This window comes from Orbicella faveolata, unplaced genomic scaffold (assembly GCF_042242905.1).
Source record: "Orbicella faveolata isolate gen_17 unplaced genomic scaffold, um_ofav_v1 contig_2, whole genome shotgun sequence".
Taxonomy (NCBI): domain Eukaryota; kingdom Metazoa; phylum Cnidaria; class Anthozoa; order Scleractinia; family Merulinidae; genus Orbicella; species Orbicella faveolata.
This window is the reverse complement of record NW_028301547.1, coordinates 17221889-17240843: the sequence shown is the minus strand read 5'-3', so window position 1 is coordinate 17240843 and position 18955 is coordinate 17221889. Positions and strand designations below refer to the sequence as shown.

Below are 18955 nucleotides of genomic sequence, written 5' to 3'. Positions count from 1 at the left end.
GTGTCATAAGCTGTTTCAGAAAAAGTTAAATCCGAGGTATATAGGTTTCTATAATAATCTTCAATTTGCTCTAGAATCAGTGTCTCGTTGCGCGTAATAGAATCATTTTGTAATCGAAGTTCACTGATAGTTTTTTTGTTGTAATTACTTTTTTCAAGATTGAAAAAATACTTTGTTGGGCGTTCACCATTTTCTATCCAGCGACATTTTGCTCTAAACATTGCCTGTTTTCCTTTTTCTTCGTAAATTGACTTAAGTTCCGTTTTCAGTCCGTCATACTCCAGTAGTACTCCATCGATGTAAGGAGAAGAAAAATTATCGCAGATAATAACATCAAGTTGGTCTATTCTACGTATTAATTCCTGTTCTCGGTTGCTGATGCATTTTGCTTTATTTTTGGAAAAGGAAATAGTCGCAGATCTGATTTCCATTTTCATTAACTCCCAAAAGAGCCTCTTATCCGTCACATGGCTATAATAACTGCACGCGTGAGCGTATGTATCACGAACAAGCAAGCATTTCCATTGTTGTCAGAATGAGATTACGGTAACTGGACGGTTTCCACGGTGCACCTCCGATCTTATCTTTTTTTGATAAAGTACAATTCCAGTCTCCCCCGACAATTAGCGAGGTGAGCTCTGATTTATCGATTATGCAATTGTTGAGCTCTTGCATGAATTGGAGTTAATTAGCCTGGTCATTAGGTGCGTAAATATTGCACAGTGATAGTTTTTGTCCATTAAGAGTGACTGTAATAAGCACTATTCTGCCCGAGTCATCGGCATAAGAATAATCAACTTTTGGTTGTACAAAGGGATCAATTAAAATACACACACCTTTACTATGCGTGGTGCCATGTGAGAAAAATAGCTCGCCACCCCATTCTTTTCTCCAAATATTTTCATCGGCTCGTGCTGAATATGTTTCTTGTAAAAAATAAATGTTTGCTTTTGAGTGGTTTTTCACCAGCGTCTCTCTAGCGATCGAGACTCGCTATCAGAATATGGCTGTCATGGCTGTTTGGCGGAGAAGATGGAAAAGACATATCTTGGTAGCAGTTGTAAATGCGATGCCTTTAGTACTGTGGACTAGTACTAACCTCATAGAGGTTGTACATGGACGTTTCCGTGAAACTAACCAGCCTTCCAAAATGCCGCTCGCTTGAGAGTAGCAAAGCTGCAAAGGGTGCTTTCCATTCGCTGAAAAACTCTGGTTTTGACTGCTGAAAATTTCCAGGGACGAATGGAAAAGCATTTACCGAAATTTCCCAATTTCGAGGTATACCCAAATTTCTGGAAATTTCATACCGAGAATTTCCGTTTCAATTGGTTTTTCTCTCCGAATTTCCAGAATTTTCGGTTGAATGGTTCGCTTTCCGGAAATTCAACAATTTACGGATTTTCTGGAAACTTTGCCAAGAAATTTCCGTAAAAGTTGTCCCCGTTTCGAAATTTTCGGAATATTTGGTTTAATGGAAATTAAATAGCTCAAAGTAACTCTGTAGCCGAAATCAAAGAAATCCGTAGAAATCACACTCGGGGGTACAATTCTACAGAGACAGATGCCTCTTTCGGTCCTGTTTTATTATTTGTACCATTGACCATAGCTTCCCGAAAAATATCTTTCAATTGAACGCACGTGACGGCCCTTCCGAAAGGAACGAGAAAGAAAAGCAAAATGTATATGTTAACTTTGGAAAGCTCGTGAAAAGGATCGTAGACATACCAACAATAGAAAGCTAAATAGTTTAGTGGCGCTAAATTAGCGTGAAACGCAGGTTAATCAGAGACGCCCATCGGAGTTCTAATTGACGGACCAACTGCCGCAAGCTTGAAGAGAGCTTAAGCGGAAGCAAATATTCATGTAGAAGAGAAAAAGTTGTTTCCTTTTTTCCTACTTTTTGGACGATGCATTGCGGAACAAAAAGCATTGCGACGGTAATTGTAAAATACTTTGGTAAGGAGTTTAAGTCGTCATGTACAGCCGGACAAATAAAAATTTGGAATCGACGCTGTTCGGACATTAAATGAGCTGAACCGAAAAGAAAGCGAAAAGTACACTGAGCTGAAATTATGAACTAAATTAGTAGTTCTGTACTTAACTGAAAGAGTAAGGATGAGACAAAAAGATGCCTTTTTTCTTCAAGCGAAAAACAGCAACAATAGCATTTCAACCATTTCTTATCATTAAGTAATCGTAAAATCAACAAGGTACACTGAATATGATTATAAGATATTTCATTGCAACGCGCTGCTATACGCGCTGGAAGACTGTCAACCTACGCCCACAAGGTTTCCGGAGAAGGACAAAAACGAAACAACAGTTTATTGGCAGCTTTAAATATAGAGATTTTCATCTTTAAAGAGGCCACAAAGGGAAATAAAACCGTCCCAGCTCGCACAGATTTATAGAGCAAACGAAGGGTTGTTTACTGGGAACAACTACGATTGTGGTATTGACACTATCTACTTGTCCTAGTAAAATGAGTAGCAGTACACTGATAGAGGTGTTTGGTCATATCGTGTTCAGTTTTACACGAGAAGTGACAGAGCACTACAACCCACAAGAACCTGAATTCACGGCAGAGTCTTTTGGCTACGATCCTTTACAAAGCACAGGTCGAGAATGGTATTATCATCCTGTTGACGAGCTTATTTACCAGGAGTACAGCGACAGAGAAGTCACAAGCTTAGACTATCTGGCGTCTAACAGTCTTCAAATAAGGGTTATAAACGCGTGCTCTCCAGAGGAGGACGAAGAAACACAAGAAGATCAACAAGATGAAGATAGAGAAATGGCTTGGAAGCGACTCAGACCATCTGTTCTCCGTACAGTCTGTAAATCAATGTACATTGACGCTTTGATTTCACTTCTAACTGCCGCCATCATCGGTTCAGTATACATGTTGATTTCTTATATCTCTTACAAAACTGAACTCAACTGCGAATTTCATGCAGAGGGGTCAATTTCAGTGCAATTACAATGGATAAGATCAGTTTCTGGTATAATATCTTGCGCATTCCTTTACTTGTGGCCCTTTGCATGTTTTCTATTTGTTTTCCGTCCATATCAGTTGCAAGGTTTGAAAAGGAAACTGTTCCTGGTTTCTTGCTTTGTTTACTGTTTAGATTCAATTAATCGTGTGGCCCTACAAGCCCTTGGAATCTCTCATTCAAAGATTTCTTCTCTACAAAAGATTCCACTCAATATTCTGTTTTCTGCTAGTCTAGGCTGGCAAGTCTATCTTCTAACAATTCATTTCCGTATGCGACGGACAAGGAAACAGCAGCTGACATTTTTCTTAAAAATGATACTACCTGGGTGTTCCCATGTATTCATTGGTTACACTGCATCCTTTTTCATTTACCCGGCGTACAGGAAACAAAACGAGGAAGGCAAACTGTTAATTGCACTCTTCGCTCCTCTCATTGGAGTCATAGTCAAAACAATCTCGCGAATTTCCGTTCAGCGATTATGGAACCTTACCCATCCGGGATATTCGTATGCCTTGTTGACACCGCTGTATTTTGGATCAGCGGTTGTATTTCGAGTGTTGCAAGCGGATCTTGACAGTGTAGAATCAATTGCCATTCTAGGAATAATTCACGGAGCGTTAGAAGTCGTAGAACGAAGCACCATGGTTGTGATTGATCACATTTGTCATGTGATTTGGAAAAGAACATCAGCTCCTTGGGGAAGTTTTCGTACTCCTCGTCGTGAGAGACTAATGGCTGATATCGCTATTACGAGCATGTTGTTTGAATCAACTGCTATAGTGTCTGTGAACGGCCTCCTGTACGTGTATCAATTTATTTACTTACAAAACGATTCCCTTTTTAAAGTTGATGCAGTCTTTCGCCTTTCATACTTCAGTTCAGCTGGCGATCGAGTGGTTTTTCACTAGCGTCTCTCTAGCGATCGAGACTCGCTATCAGAATATGGCTGTCATGGCTGTTTGGCGAAGAAGATGGAAAAGACATGTTTTAGTCGCGATCGTAAATGTGGTACCATTAGCTCTTTGGACAACTGGAAACCTTTTAGTAATCGTACATGAACGCTTCAATGTGTCTGTGAACAAGCCTTGCAAAATGCCGTTTTCGTGACGGTTAAGAAACTTAAAAAGCCTCCTCGTTTATCTAAACAACCTATACAATAAGCGATCTCCTTAATGATCCCTATGATCAAACGCTGAGGAGTCAATAATAATTACGAGGACATTATCATCGAATATCATCTGAATAAGTTCTTTATGATACAGTCATAGAATAATAGGTTCTACTCGCCCCAGAATTTCGAACTGGCGAAGCTACAGGGCCAGACTTTCAAAGTAGTGAGGTTTCATCCCGTATGAGTCTTGGGAGCACAGAGCGCAATGAATTAGACGTTATTAGTATCACCCAACTAGTGGACTAATGCAAACCCTCCATTTTAATTGGCTACGCTACTAGTCCTCGAGTAGCGAAATTGGCGCAATCGAGCGTGACGCTTTCTTTCGTTTTATTCCCAAATAAATGTTTCTTCAACTTGCATTTGCTAACTTTATTATTGCCTTTTTTGTCCGACTAGTTGGGTGATACTAAAACAATTAGACACTTCGCCCTCAAGGGCCACGGGTCTAATTGTTAATTATACATCAATGTCATTTACGTTAATTATACATGAAATAATTCATATTTGAACTGCGGTGGTAGACGAAAGTGAAGAATGATCATCGCAGTAAATTTTCCAATTTAAGCAATTGGAAAGAAGAAGCCTGAAAAAATCAGGGCTTCAACGGGATTCGAGCCCGTGACCTCCGCGATACCGGTGCGATGCTCTACCAACTGAGCTTTGAAGCCACACATTGGGAGCGAGGTCAATTAACTGAGTTCATATCTTCCCGTGAGGAGTGAAATGATGTGAAGTATATATGAAATAATTCATATTTGAATTTAAATTTTCCAATTTAAGCCCTGATTTTTTTCAGGCTTCTTCTTTCCAATTGCTTAAATTGGAAAATTTACTGCGATGATCATTCTTCACCTTCCTTTAATGTCATTTACGTTGGGTTAGGCTCAAAGTGACTGCCGTTGTTTGTCTGCATGATCCACCACCTACTACTAACAAGCAAGCAGTCATATTCAAAAAGATTCTTCTATCTAATTGGGCATTGAGGAATTGATTAGATAAAGTTACTATTGCAACTGACTTATCAAGTGTTTTGTGACTGTTCTATCTGGCGTTTTCTCAAACGAACGCTTTATTGTTGACATAATAGAAATAAAGTTTACTGACGTTTCGCGAAATTGATATCCGTTGAACCAATTCTCCTTGAGACACCTCTCAAGAATAGCATGACATCGTCTGAGAAGGAACAACTAACGACGAAGCTAAACAAGATATTGCCTTTTGATTGCAAGCGTTAACTTTCTCAGATTTGACCAAACTGACTGCAGATGAGAGATGCGATTCCAGCAAATGCAGCTCGGACAGAAAGCCGTGGTCTAATTGGGTTTAAACCAGTCGCTTTACACCAAGTCCAAATACCTAGCTATTTGTCAAGTCGAAGTTAATCAAGATAAATAAGCGGCCACCATACGGTGCTTAATTTATCTTTAAACACTTCCAGTTTATAAATATGGCCGGGCGTTTCACTTGGGCACTGTGCCGGGTGATCTCGCGCGACCACTTGCTAAGGACCTGTCCACACTACGCCGAAGGAATTTGAAAACGGAGGTTTCACTCTCCTGAAAACGCATCAAATGTTTTCAATCCACACTACGCCGGAGGAATTTGAAAACGGAGCTTTCACTCTCCTGAAAACGCATCAAATGTTTTCAATCCACACTACGCCGGAGGAATTTGAAAACGGAGCTTTCACTCTCCTGAAAACGCATCAAATGTTTTCAGTCCACACTACGCCGGAGGAATTTGAAAACGCAACAATCACCGGTCATTTTGTATTTGTGTTTCACGAAAACTTGGTCAGGGAAATCACATAATCATCGTGACGTCATCGATTTCGAAAAGCTATTCAAATTTCGAAAAGTATTCAAATTTCTCCGGTTTGAAGAGCGTTTTTGAAAAGTTCCGTTTTGGTGACGGATTACTGTGGAGGTTAGGCCTAACAGTAGAAAAAAAAATGCGTTGTCAAATTTTTTCGCCGTACTGTGGACGCTGCCAAAGCTTTTCTCGTAGTTTTATGGCTCACTTTTCTAACAGAATAAACCTTCACATGAAAGACTGAGTTTCGTTTTCCACCAACTTTCTTTTCCTTCCTTTTTTGGAAGCATCAGACGCCAGTTAACGTTGTCACTCTTACCGAGCTCATCCCTGCTCTTTATTGTACGGAATTCGCTTTGTCTGGTCCGTACTATTCCCCGGTATGGCCATCGCGCTTGGTTAAAAAGATATATACATGTATATAAACTGATTGCTATACATGGTTGTCAGTGAATTCGGTTGCGAAAGTCATCTATTTCACCAAGAGACCATGATCTTGATTTCACTAAGTAATTTTGGCTGTTTACTGCTGTTGGTGTCATTGACGCATCAACGATACGATTGTTTTGGTTCTTCTTCCGCCACGCCTTGACCTTTTAGCTGATTCTTGTTTAAACAAGAAAATGAAATGTTCATTTCACTGATGACTGTAATATTACTAGCTAGACAGCCATGCAGAGAAAATAACGATGAATACAGAGCATCACGGGCCAACTGAGTTTGTAGTAAAAATTAACGTAACCTTGTTTTTCTTATTGGCCAACCGGGACATTCTACTCTTTTTTCAAGCTTCCTTGCGTTACTATAGTGTTTCTTTCATTTTAAACACGCCCATCAATTTTCGTAAATTATAGCATTTATGACAATAAAGTGAAATATGCTGTTCTCACTCATTTAAATAAAGTTTAAACAAGTCCTATAAACTTTGAAATTTCACTTTCCACCCCGACTTCACTGGCCTCATCATCGGTCAAATTTCAATCTTTTCTTCTGTCCAAGCCGAGCGAACAAAAGCTTGTGTATTCAAAACAACTACGATTGTGTTATTGACACTATCTACCTTTCCTAGTAAAATGAGCAGCGGTACACTGATAGAGGTGTTTGGTCATATCGTGTTCAGTTTTACACGAGGAGTCACAGAGCACTACAACCCACAAGAACCTGAATACACGGCAGAGTCTTTTGGCTACGATCCTCTACAAAGTACAGGTCGAGAATGTATTATCATCCTGTTGATGAGCTTATTTACCAGGGGTACAGCGACAGAGAAACTGCAAGCTTTAATTTTCCAGCATATGGCGGGCTTGATATCAGGGTAATAAACGCGTGCTCCACAGAAGACAACGAAGAAATGCAGGAAGATCAACGACATCAAGATGGCACAATGGCTTGGAAGCGACTCAGACCAGCTGCTCTCAGAACAATATGGAAATCAATGTACAATGGAGCTTTGATCTCACTTCTGACCGCAATCGTCGTGGGTTTGGTATACATGTCGATCTCTTACGTCTGTTATAACACTTTGCACTGCTGTGAATTTTACTCAGGAACACAACCAATTCCAGAGAAAGTACAGTGGATAAGAACAACATCCACCGTGATCTCTTGCGCCTTCCTTTACATCTGGTACTTTACAAGCATGCTATTTCTTTTTCGCCCATATCAATTAATGGGAGTGAAAAGAAAACTGATCCTAGTTTGCTGCCTCATTTACTGTTTGGATTCACTTTATCGTTTTGCTTTACAAGCCCTGGGAATATCTCATTCGCGGGTTTCCTCTTTACAGAAGATTCCAGTCAACATTTTGTTTCTTCTCAGTGTATGTTGGCAATTCTATCTCCTAACGAATCACCTTTGCATACGGTCAAGGAGACGCCGGGTCACTTTGTTCTTCCAAATGATAATACCCGGCTGTTTTTGTTTCATATTTGCCATCACTACCACCTCTTTTATTTACCCAGTCTACAACAAGGAAAACAAAGAGGGCAAACTGCTAATCGCACTCTTCGCTCCTCTCATTGCAGTCGTTCTCAAAGCAATCTCGCGGATTTCTGTCCAGCGGTTGTGGAACATTGCCCATCCGGGATATTCGTATGTCTTACTGGTGCCGTTATATTGTGGCTCAGCGGTTATACTTCGAATTTTACAAGCGGATCTTGGCAGTTTGCAACCAATCGCCATTCTTGGAATAATTCACGGCGCTGCAGAAGTCATAGAACGAAGTACCATGGTTGTGATTGATCACATTTGTCACGTAATCTGGAAAAGAACATCAGCTCCTTGGGGAAGTTTTCGTACTCCTCGCCGTGAGAGACTAATGGCTGATATCGCTATCATGAGCATGTTGTATGAATCAACTGCTATAGTATCTGTGAACGGCTTTCTGTACTTGTATCAATTTATTTACTTACAAAACGATTCTTTTTTAAAGTTGCTGCAGTCTTTCGCCTTTCATACTTCAGTTCAGCTGGCGATCGAGTGGTTTTTCACTAGCGTCTCTCTAGCGATCGAGACTCGCTATCAGAATATGGCTGTCATGGCTGTTTGGCGAAGAAGATGGAAAAGACATGTTTTAGTCGCGATAGTGAATGTGGTACCATTAGCTTTCTGGACAACTGGAAACCTTTTAGTAATCGTACATGAACGCTTCAATGTGTCCGTGAACAAGCCTTGCAAAATGCCGTTTTCTTGACGGTTAAGAAATTTAAAAAGCCTCCTCGTTTATCTAAACAACCTATACAGCAAGCGATCTCCTTAATGATCACTATGATCAAACGCTGAGGAGTCAATAATAATTACGAGGACATTATCATCGAATATCATCTGAATAAGTTCTTTATGATACAGTCATAGAATAATAGGTTCTACTCGCCCCAGAATTTCGAACTGACGAAGCCACGGGGCCAAACTTTCAAAGTAGTGAGGTTTCAACCCGTATGAGTCTTGGCAGCACAGAGCGCAATGAACTACACATTATTAGTAGAATTCTACTAGTATACTACTGCAAATGCTGCAATCTGATTGGCATAGCTACTCGTATACTATCAGCCATTAGAGTGCAGTGGCTGTCAGTCGTCCATGAAATGCGACGTTTTTATAATTTTTCTGAAGTTAATTTTGGAAGAAAGTTTACATGTAAACGGATAATTAGATTATTCGCTCTCGATTTCTATGAGGCGATAGTTGATTCGGCCTTCGGCCTCACCAACTATCATCGCATAGAGATCTCGAGCTAATAATCTCATTGTTAATTATCAGTGAATTTGGTTTCGAAACTCATACATTTCACCAAGAGACCATGATCTTGATTTCACTAAGTCATTTTGGCTGTTTAATGCTGTTGGTGTCGTTGACGCATCAACGACATAATTGTTTTGGTTCTTCTTCCGCCAAGTAAGTAAGTAAGTAACCTTTATTTAAACACGATAAGTAATTAAGCTCGCAGCTTGTGGGGTCGTGTGTAAATAAACAATAAATAAGAATTACAAAATAAGAATTAAAAAATTTACAATGTAAGATCTAATCTAGTTTAAATAAAAATTTGCAGCTAATAATAATTAACCTAATTATTAACATTATGTGACTAATAAACATATACCAATGGCCAGTCGAGTCATCTTCTGCAGTATATATTCGCAAAGCTAACGTCCCTGACCAAATTAAGATTATTGATCATTTTAGAGAAGCTGTTTACACTGATCGTTAATCGGCATCCAATCGGTAAAAACTTCCACAGAATTATAACACTGTAAGATACGGAGGATTTCTTGATATTTAATTTAAAATGAGGGATTTCCAGCCTTGACTTTTTAGGTGATTCTTGTTCAAACAAGAAAATGAAATGTTCATTTCACTGATGACTGTAATATTACTAGCTAGACAACCATGCAGAGAAAATAACGATGAACACAGAGCATCACAGGCCAACTGAGTTTGTAGTAAAAATTAACGTAACCTTGTTTTTCTTATTGGCCAACCGGAACATTCTACTCTTTTTTTAAGCTTCCTTGCGTTACTATAGTGTTTCTTTCATTTTAAACACGCCCATCAATTTTCGTAAATTATAGCATTTATCTCAATGAAGTGAAATATGCTGTTCTAACAGTTCAGTAAAACAATTAAATAAAGTTTAGACAAGTCCTCTAAACGTTTGAAATTTCACTTTCCACCCCGACTTCACTGGCCTCGTCATCAGTCAAATTTCAATCCTTTCTTTTGTTTAAGCCGAGAAAACCAAAAGTTGTGTATTGAAAACAACTACGATTGTGGTACTGACACTATCTACTTTTCCTAGTAAAATGAGCAGCAGTACACTGATAGAGGTGTTTGGTCATATCGTGTTCAGTTTTACACGAGGAGTCACAGAACACTACAACCCACAAGAACCTGAATACACGGCAGAGTCTTTGGGCTACGATCCTCTACAAAGTACAGGTCGAGAATGGTATTATCATCCTGTTGATGAGCTTATTTACCAGGGGTACAGCGACAGAGAAACTGCAAGCTTTAATTTTCCAGCATATGGTGGGCTTGATATCAGGGTAATAAACGCGTGCTCCACAGAAGACAACGAAGAAATGCAGGAAGATCAACGACATCAAGATAGCACAATGGCTTGGAAGCGACTCAGACCAGCTGCTCTCACAACAATATGGAAATCAATGTACAATGGAGCTTTGATCTCACTTCTGACCGCAATCGTCGTGGGTTTGGTATACATGTCGATCTCTTACGTCTGTTATAACACTTTGCACTGCTGTGAATTTCACTCAGAAACACAACCAATTCCAGAGAAAGTACAGTGGATAAGAACAACATCCACTGTGATCTCTTACGCCTTCCTTTACATCATGGTACTTTACAAGCATGCTATTTCTTTTTCGCCCATATCAATTAATGGGAGTAAAAAGAAAACTGATCCTAGTTTGCTGCCTCATTTACTGTTTGGATTCACTTTATCGTTTTGCTTTACAAGCCCTGGGAATATCTCATTCGCAGGTTTCCTCTTTACAGAAGATTCCAGTCAACATTTTGTTTCTTCTCAGTGTATGTTGGCAAGTCTATCTTCTAACGAATCACCTTTGCATACGGTCAAGGAGACGCCGGGTCACTTTGTTCTTCCAAATGATAATACCCGGCTGTTTTTGTTTCATATTTGCCATCATTACCACCTCTTTTATTTACCCAGTCTACAACAAGGAAAACAAAGAGGGCAAACTGCTAATCGCACTCCTCGCTCCTCTCACTGCAGTCGTTCTCAAAGCAACCTCGCGGATTTCTGTCCAGCGGTTGGGGAACATTGCCCATCCGGGATATTCGTATGTCTTACTGGCGCCGTTATATCGTGGCTCAGCGGTTATACTTCGAATTTTACAAGCGGATCTTGGCAGTTTGCAACCAATCGCCATTCTTGGAATAATTCACGACGCTGCAGGAAGTCATAGAACGAAGTACCATGGTTGTGATTGATCATATTCATCACGTAATCTGGAAAAGAACATCGGCTCCTTGGGGAAGTTTTCGTACTCCTCGCCGTGAGAGACTAATATAATGGCTGATATCGCTATCATGAGGATGTTGTATGAATCAACTACTGTAGTGTCTGTTAACAGATTAATGTACTTGTATCATTATATATACCTAAAAGACGATTCCGTTTTAGAACTGCTGCAGTCCCTTGCTATCGCAGCTTCAGTTCAACTGGTGATCGAGTGGTTTTTCACCAGCGTCTCTCTAGCGATCGAGACTCGCTATCAGAATATAGCTGTCATGGCTGTTTGGCGAAGAAGATGGAAAAGACATATCTTGGTAGCGATTGTAAATGCAGTGCCTTTGGCTATGTGGATTAGCACGAATCTTTTAGTAATTCTACATGAGCGCTTTGAAAAGTCCTCATATCAGCCTTACAGAATGCCGTTCACTCAGGGAATGTCTGTCAAGACAAGATACCGTAATGATTCGATTTAGTGCTCTCCTTGCAACAGGCCATTTTCGAGTTTCCCCTTGCCTCTGTGTCAAAACGAGTGCTCGTGACGTGCCAAACCATTCATATGAAAATGTGTTCCACCTACTGGTTCATTTTCATGCGAATCAAATTCATTTTCATATGAAAGGTTTTCAACGTAGACTCGTTTTGATACAGAGGCACGTGGTAACTCGGAAATGGCTTATTATATTGCCCCATAGCGAAAGAGGGGGGGGGGGGGGAGGGGAGGGAGGGTTCCAGACATTGACATACAACCCTAGTTAGACTGATAAGACAAATGAATCATATATATCCAGTGAGTAGTCTGCCTTCTCATCAGTCTCATCATTATGTTCAACAAATTTTTTATACGGAATAATGAACGAAATGGTGTTCTTACTATAAGAACCCCCATTGTTTGTTACAGCTCTTGAGTTGAAGTATCTGCGCTTTTTCATCGAGGTGTTGTATAACAGATGCAATATTCAAACAGAAATAAGCTCCTCTTCCCTAATAAGGGTCTGATAAGCGTTCCATCTCAATTAAGCGCCTTCTTTGAGCTACCAAAAGTAAATTAGCACTAAATCTAATTACGGTACCAAGGAACAGTCCGAAAATATGATGGGCGACCCAAAATCAATCACCTACGCTGTTTTCTCGACTGTCCTGCGTTGGGTTTTTCTTATTTTCATAGGTCCCAGTGTTATCGTTTTCAAAAGTAACAGAAAGAACTCACTGACAACTCTAACAGACAGCTGTTAGAGCTGTGTTTTATTGCTTAAGAGTCGGCATGATTTGTAATTATACTACAATATTAAAATACAGTAGCTTTAACTTAGTTCAATTAGTAACTTATTCAGTTTTAATACGTGTTACCGCCAAATATTTTATGGTTTTTAATTTCCTTTCTAGCCTTTAAAGTTTCTTTGTATTAATCATAGGACGTCCTTTTTTGTGGTTATTTTCGCGGATGTGTTTGCCCACGTACGGTTAACGAAACAAAGAAATCTATTATGCTTTGTATTAGGTAATATTTCTTCTAACGTGTTCAAAAAACAGTTCTAGTCAACGTGTCATCGTGTTAAGATCAAACTCTTAGGCTCAACTCAACGCCTGTGAAATCCCTCACGCGGACACAGAAGTACGTTTTTTCATTATTGAATGTCTTTTATTGTCTTTGCATTACCAAACGTTTGTTTCCTAAGTTTGTAGTAGTTTTCTAGCTAGCCTAATTGTAGTTTCTACTTCGTTATTTGTTTCTTAATTTTCGAAACCGTTTCACCGTTTTCACCGTTTCTTAATCGTTTCTCAACAACGCTTCTTTACGACGCTTCTATACATCGCTTCGATATTTGATTCGTTACGCTTCGCATCATGTGTACATCGCTTCGCTTCAATAAATGCTGTTTACAATAAACTGTGTCACGAACATTATTCTGGGGAATGTTTGAAACGCGTTTAGAATCTGTGACAACGAGAGGATACGTGATTCACAAAACCGTCCTGTGAGTAACGTTAAGCTCTGCGCTCACAATACGATTTGTCAATTACAAGTTTAAACCTAGTTTAAGTTGAGAATTTCAGTCCGTTTTGACCATAAAAAGGTAATTTCTTCAAAATAAGAAAATTACTGTTTAAGCGTTTTCAAGGCGTATCAGACACAAATATCAGGATATTTAATGAGATATTTCCATGATTGTTTCCGGGAAATTTAGGAAATGTGGAAATATTTGTAACTTTTGATATTTGGGGATATTTCCTAAACTTTGTTTTCGATCAGAAAATTGCTCAATACATTGCAGTACTAATCCAGCTTTGCGGTTCTTATCTGGAAAATGTATTCCAGGTCGGTCATTCTCCAAAATGGCGGCCGATGAGAACTGCTAGCAGCCTGAATCGCCTAGGATTCTTGGTGTCCTTTTTTCTACAATAGTGTCGTAATATATCAAACTCGAAAGACCGTGTTTGACCACATTTCCAAACACCGAGAAGAGAGTTGAAATTACGACGCTCAGCAGAGTACATTTGACGAACGTCGAGGTGTTTGGAAATGTGGTTATTATAAACACTTTCTTGAGCGTTTGATATATTTTCTCAATCGAATCTAAACTAAGGAGAAAACGAGGAAATAAAATCGTAGAAATCTATGCTAATTAAGATCAGATATCCAAACACCCTCACGATCATGATTTTGTGTTTAAACTTGAGGCATTATTAATGAGTTTGAGAAGTAAAGAGATTAAGTATACAGTTCTTCAGCTTCTACAAGTGACATAATTCATTCAAATTGTGTTCTGAAAAAAAAAAAAAGATAGTTGGAGAGGTTTTCAGGATATTTAGAAAAACGTTTCCGAATTTCCGGGAAGATAGTTTGACGATATTAAGTGATATGGTGGATAGGCCTAGTTTTTGTTTACCCGAGCAACGGTCAAAGTGTTTGAATAACAAGTTGATCGTAGAAAAGGGGTGGCTGTAATTGGGGTTCCAGTAGTTTCAGCTTTTCTATCGTATTTATGTCAACAATAAATGTGCTAACCAGGTAAGTTAGTATTTTAACTTTTTTTCTTACGACAACTGCAGAAATTCTCGCACGCTCATTGGCTAATTTTCATTGTCAATAAACGGACAGACACATGAGTTTATAACTTATGCGATGCGTCAACGAGCGAGAGCGGGCAATTTAACCATTTTTTTATCGTAAAAAACAAATTGACGTCAGTGTTTTATGCGTCGGTCTTGTTATTGACAATGAATTTCGTCATAACATTGCGGATCCACTCGGCTATCGTCTCGTGGATCCACAACTACTTTGACAATGTTATAATGAAATTCATGATCAACAACAGGACAGACGCACGAAGACCTGACGTCAATTTGTTAATTCAACTATGAATATAAAACAACTTCTGTTCTATTTACAATTTTGTTCAATACAGTGCCCAAATAGATCTATAGGACCAATCCTGAAGAACTTCAGTAAAACAAAGTTGATGGATCAGTCAGTTAATTGGTGATGATTGAGTGGTTAATAGTATAACATTACAATTAATCAATATTGAGACCACTCATTCTATCATAGCCAGTGCAGTAGTGATCTTACCTAAGCCAACCCATCCGTGGATTTTTTTTTTTTTTAATTAGCAATAATGGTCATCATTATCATCATCATAGTAAAATAGTCTATTATCAGCATTATCACTGAAGTCGCCCTTTACTAGAAATCAATGTCTACCTGAAGACCGAGGAAATACAGAAAGTAAAAAAAAAAAATACTTGTTTACAGTGTAACCATGACTGGATTCATGTTTACAGAGGACTATTAAGTTTACATTGCACCATTGAATTGCTGGAGGAACAGCATCCTAATAGTTTGTGCATGGCATTTTCCTGTCTGAGAGGATTAATGCACCCCTGATCTGAGATGTACGTCTCGTCAATGACATTGGATCCATATTAAAAGCGTAGCCATTTTTTTTAGTGCACTCATTCGTTTAAACTTAAACCGTTTGATTACCATGTTCCTCTTCAAGACGTGACATAAGATTTCGACTCTGGCACACTGACAACACTGTCAACTACAAAAGGACAGAACGAAACAAGACTCACCAACAGCCAGACAGATAGTCTCTTTTTTTGTTCAGAATGTTTAGCGTAAATAAACTATACGAAGCACCCTGTCATGAGCTCACTGGACTATGTTGATGACTTTGCTAGTGTAGGCTGTTTGATGGGTTAACAGCAATCAGGAATATTTCAAAGAAGAATAATTTTTTGAAAGAAGCACTTGTTTTGTCTTACAGTTAAACAACCACTGGGGGCTAGGGGATTCATTAAACAATCCGAGGAATGGACAACCTTGGACCACCAGTTAACAAATAGATTCCATGTTGCCATGCATCTGTTCAGTAATAGATCACAGATGATGTCAAAATGTGGTAACAACAATAAAGTGATACATGAGGTGATAGCCGAGTGTGTCACTGATGTTCTTGCCACATTTTGAAATTTTCTGTGACCTATTACTAAGCAGACGCACAGCAACATGGAATCTACTTGTTTTGTATGATAGAGAAAAAAAAAACATTGTTAATGAAGTCATCTATCCATTTGTCCTTCAACAGATCAGAGGTAAGAATCAATCCAAATGTGAGAATAATAATCATTCGACCTATTATAAAAATCATAAAATTAAAAATTATAGGTATACCGAGTGACGATATCATTTTAATCCACAAGTGTGATATCATGTGTGATATCACTTTTGAACCTTTAACTGTACTTTAATGTTGCTGTATGATCGAAACATCTTCGAATCTTCCTCGGACGACTACGGCAATCTTCGGCTATCTTCAAAAATTTTCGGACATTTTCGGGAAATGTTGGGAAACGTCCTGTGGCCTTCGGACAACTTTTGGAGAGTCTTCAGAAATCTTTGGAAACTAGTCGGAAGTCTTCGGAAAATTGTCATAAACGTCGTTATTAGTATATTGATGTATTGTGGGGATTTTATATAAATAAAAAGAAAATTACATGGTCGCTTGGACATACGGAATTTTCCTTCTTATGCTGAAGATTATTCCACTCGTTTCCTACGCTCACTCATGAAATATTCACCCCTCGAAGAGAGATTTCATATCTCCGCGCGGCCATGTACACAATAATGAGTATGACCTCAAGAAGCAAAACCACCAAAATATATTTTCATTGTTGGAAAACTAAAAATGATAAAAATGCTATATAAGTACACTGCATTTTAAACTACGTGTTTTGATGAGCTACGCATGCGTGAGTTTGTGATCTAAAATTGAAAACGTCTGCCAGAACAAAAATAGTCTCTCCACAGACGTTTAGATTTTTGCTTCGAGTGTTTTGGCTTAAACAATGAAACCTTCTAGTTTTGTCTTTTCCCAAGGCCACTGCATCTGTCTGCGTTTGAGCAGTTAATACGTTTTCTACTGGTCTCGAAGAACTCGATCAACGCAAAACATACAACACTGAGCAGAGGGTCTGTGAACATTATAATCATCATCAGGATCAAAACCTCTTGAAAAAAGTCACTAAAAGCCAACTAAATTCTTGTACAAGCGAAAGCAGAGAATCTTAATTCGAGTACTTTTTAACCAGAAATGCAGTAAAATCACCATGGTGGGTGCCCTTGAATTTGGTATCACTTTAAGCAACTAATTATTCATTATGCCCTCTCAGAACTGATTAACGCTTTTGTTTTCGTTTAGTTTTCAAAACAAACTCTCATTCTTACCTCTAGTTGACGAAACAGCTAACGCAACCTTTTAGTAAACGACGATCTCAACTAGGAACGAAAGCGTTTTTATCCTTTTCACGTTTTGGTTTCCAACGTATGTTGGAAACGATTGTTCTACAAGGAATTGGATTGGTAATTTTAAATGGAGAGAGAAGTAGTTACGCACTCTCTATTAATTTTGGCTCTATTTCCTGAAAATTAACATAGGTACTGATTAGATTGCTAAACAAACCCTTTAGCAAAATTTGAGTCAGTTTGCACGTTCAGTATGCTAATTTTCAGCCCTAGCTTACTTAAATATTCGCTTTCTTATATATTTTTTTTCTTGATAATGGCGTCATGACCACTTTGAAACGCCGAGTGTTAAATCTCTCAGTCATTTCTGAATATCTCTGCTTAAATCTCTTTTGATCAAAAATTAAAACTTACGTCCAAAATTTTTAAAATATACAGTCCTAAGAGAACGAAAAGAAACCGAATTTAAAAGTCGAAAAAAAATTAAGATATTCTTCTACCGAGGAACTAAATATCCTAAATTCAATAATGGCGAAAAATAACATTCTCTAAAAAGATTATAATCTAAGTAAACAAAATTTTTTAATTCACATATATTGGGCAATTGAATCGTTGCTCTAGAACTTCTTTAGGGTTCTTTGTTTTTATTCGTATGTTTCTGATTGTTTCAACTCAGTGTTCAGGTTATGTGTCAGTCAATTCCTGCAGTGCACATCCCCGCCCCCCCCCCCCCCCCCGGGCTAACACCCGGGCATTAGCGTTTCTTTTTAAATAAATGGGCAAATTCCCCGGGGTGGGGACACATAAGCTGTCTAAAAGCCCCGGGGTGGGGACGAAGAATGAGGGCAAATGCCCCGCCCCCGGGATCGACGCCTTCCAACACCTCTGCAGTTTTTTTATTAATCAGAGAATAAAGCGTGCAACTGTTCAGTATTTTAATGCAACGGTAAGACTTCAAGGACAACAGTACGTGTTAGTTGATTCCGATTATATTTATTTCTTTATATTTGTTTTTCAAAGTTTGCTAGAGGATAGCTGGGATCGCGGCGGACGTGCCTTCAGCCGCGAGCGATGATAGGTGCCTGTTTTCGCAGGCTACTTTTTCTGTGAAGAATCAAGACATTTTAAATGATGATGCATTGCATTTTAAGCTCACAAGATCTGTCTTGAAGATCGCATCATTTGAATTCGCAAACCTTAAGTATTTTAACTTCACTTTCATGAATTTAAAAAATGCTGGGCTAGTTTTGAATGCGAAATGCAAAATAGTCGTGTTCACGACAGTGATTGTTTTGTGATAAACAAAATATAGTTCACCTTGTCGCTTATATTTATATGCTTACAAGTAATGAAGAAATATCTAAAATTAAGAAAACACACCTTTACAACATCTACAAGTTTCTCTAGTCCCTGACGGACAATTCATCGTTCGATAAATGCCTCGTCTTTCCCGATGAACTCATCCATGGCACTTTCGAAAACACGTGTGTCAAATGCCCGGGGGTCGCCCCGGGGTGCGCAAATCCCCAGCCCCCGGGCCGCGATAATATTGCAGATGCCCCACCCCCGGGACTGACAACGTGAGCAAATGCCCCCGGTTGCCTGGGGGGAGATGGGCACTGCTGGAATTGACTAATGCATTAGATCACAATAATGTACCTTAATAATTAACGCTATGTTTACCAAAGCCGCCAGTGTTACGGTAAATCTCGGTATAAAGAAGTCCGCAT

The 18955-nt window shown here is 39.0% G+C and overlaps 1 protein-coding gene and 2 pseudogenes across 1 annotated transcript; all 3 read left to right on the top strand.

Annotated features, from left to right (window-relative positions):
* The first annotated feature begins 2392 nt into the window (after nt 1–2392).
* LOC149112203 (uncharacterized) lies at nt 2393–4220 on the top strand (annotated as a pseudogene).
* Nucleotides 4221–6934: 2714 nt separating this feature from the next.
* Nucleotides 6935–10145, top strand: LOC149112202 (uncharacterized). Its single transcript, XM_089289991.1, has one exon. The coding sequence runs from the start codon at nt 7199–7201 to the stop codon at nt 8672–8674; it is 1476 nt and encodes a 491-aa protein (XP_089146117.1). The 5' UTR covers nt 6935–7198; the 3' UTR covers nt 8675–10145.
* A 40-nt stretch (nt 10146–10185) lies between these two features.
* On the top strand, nt 10186–11990 carry LOC149112201 (uncharacterized; annotated as a pseudogene).
* The last annotated feature ends 6965 nt before the right edge of the window (nt 11991–18955 follow it).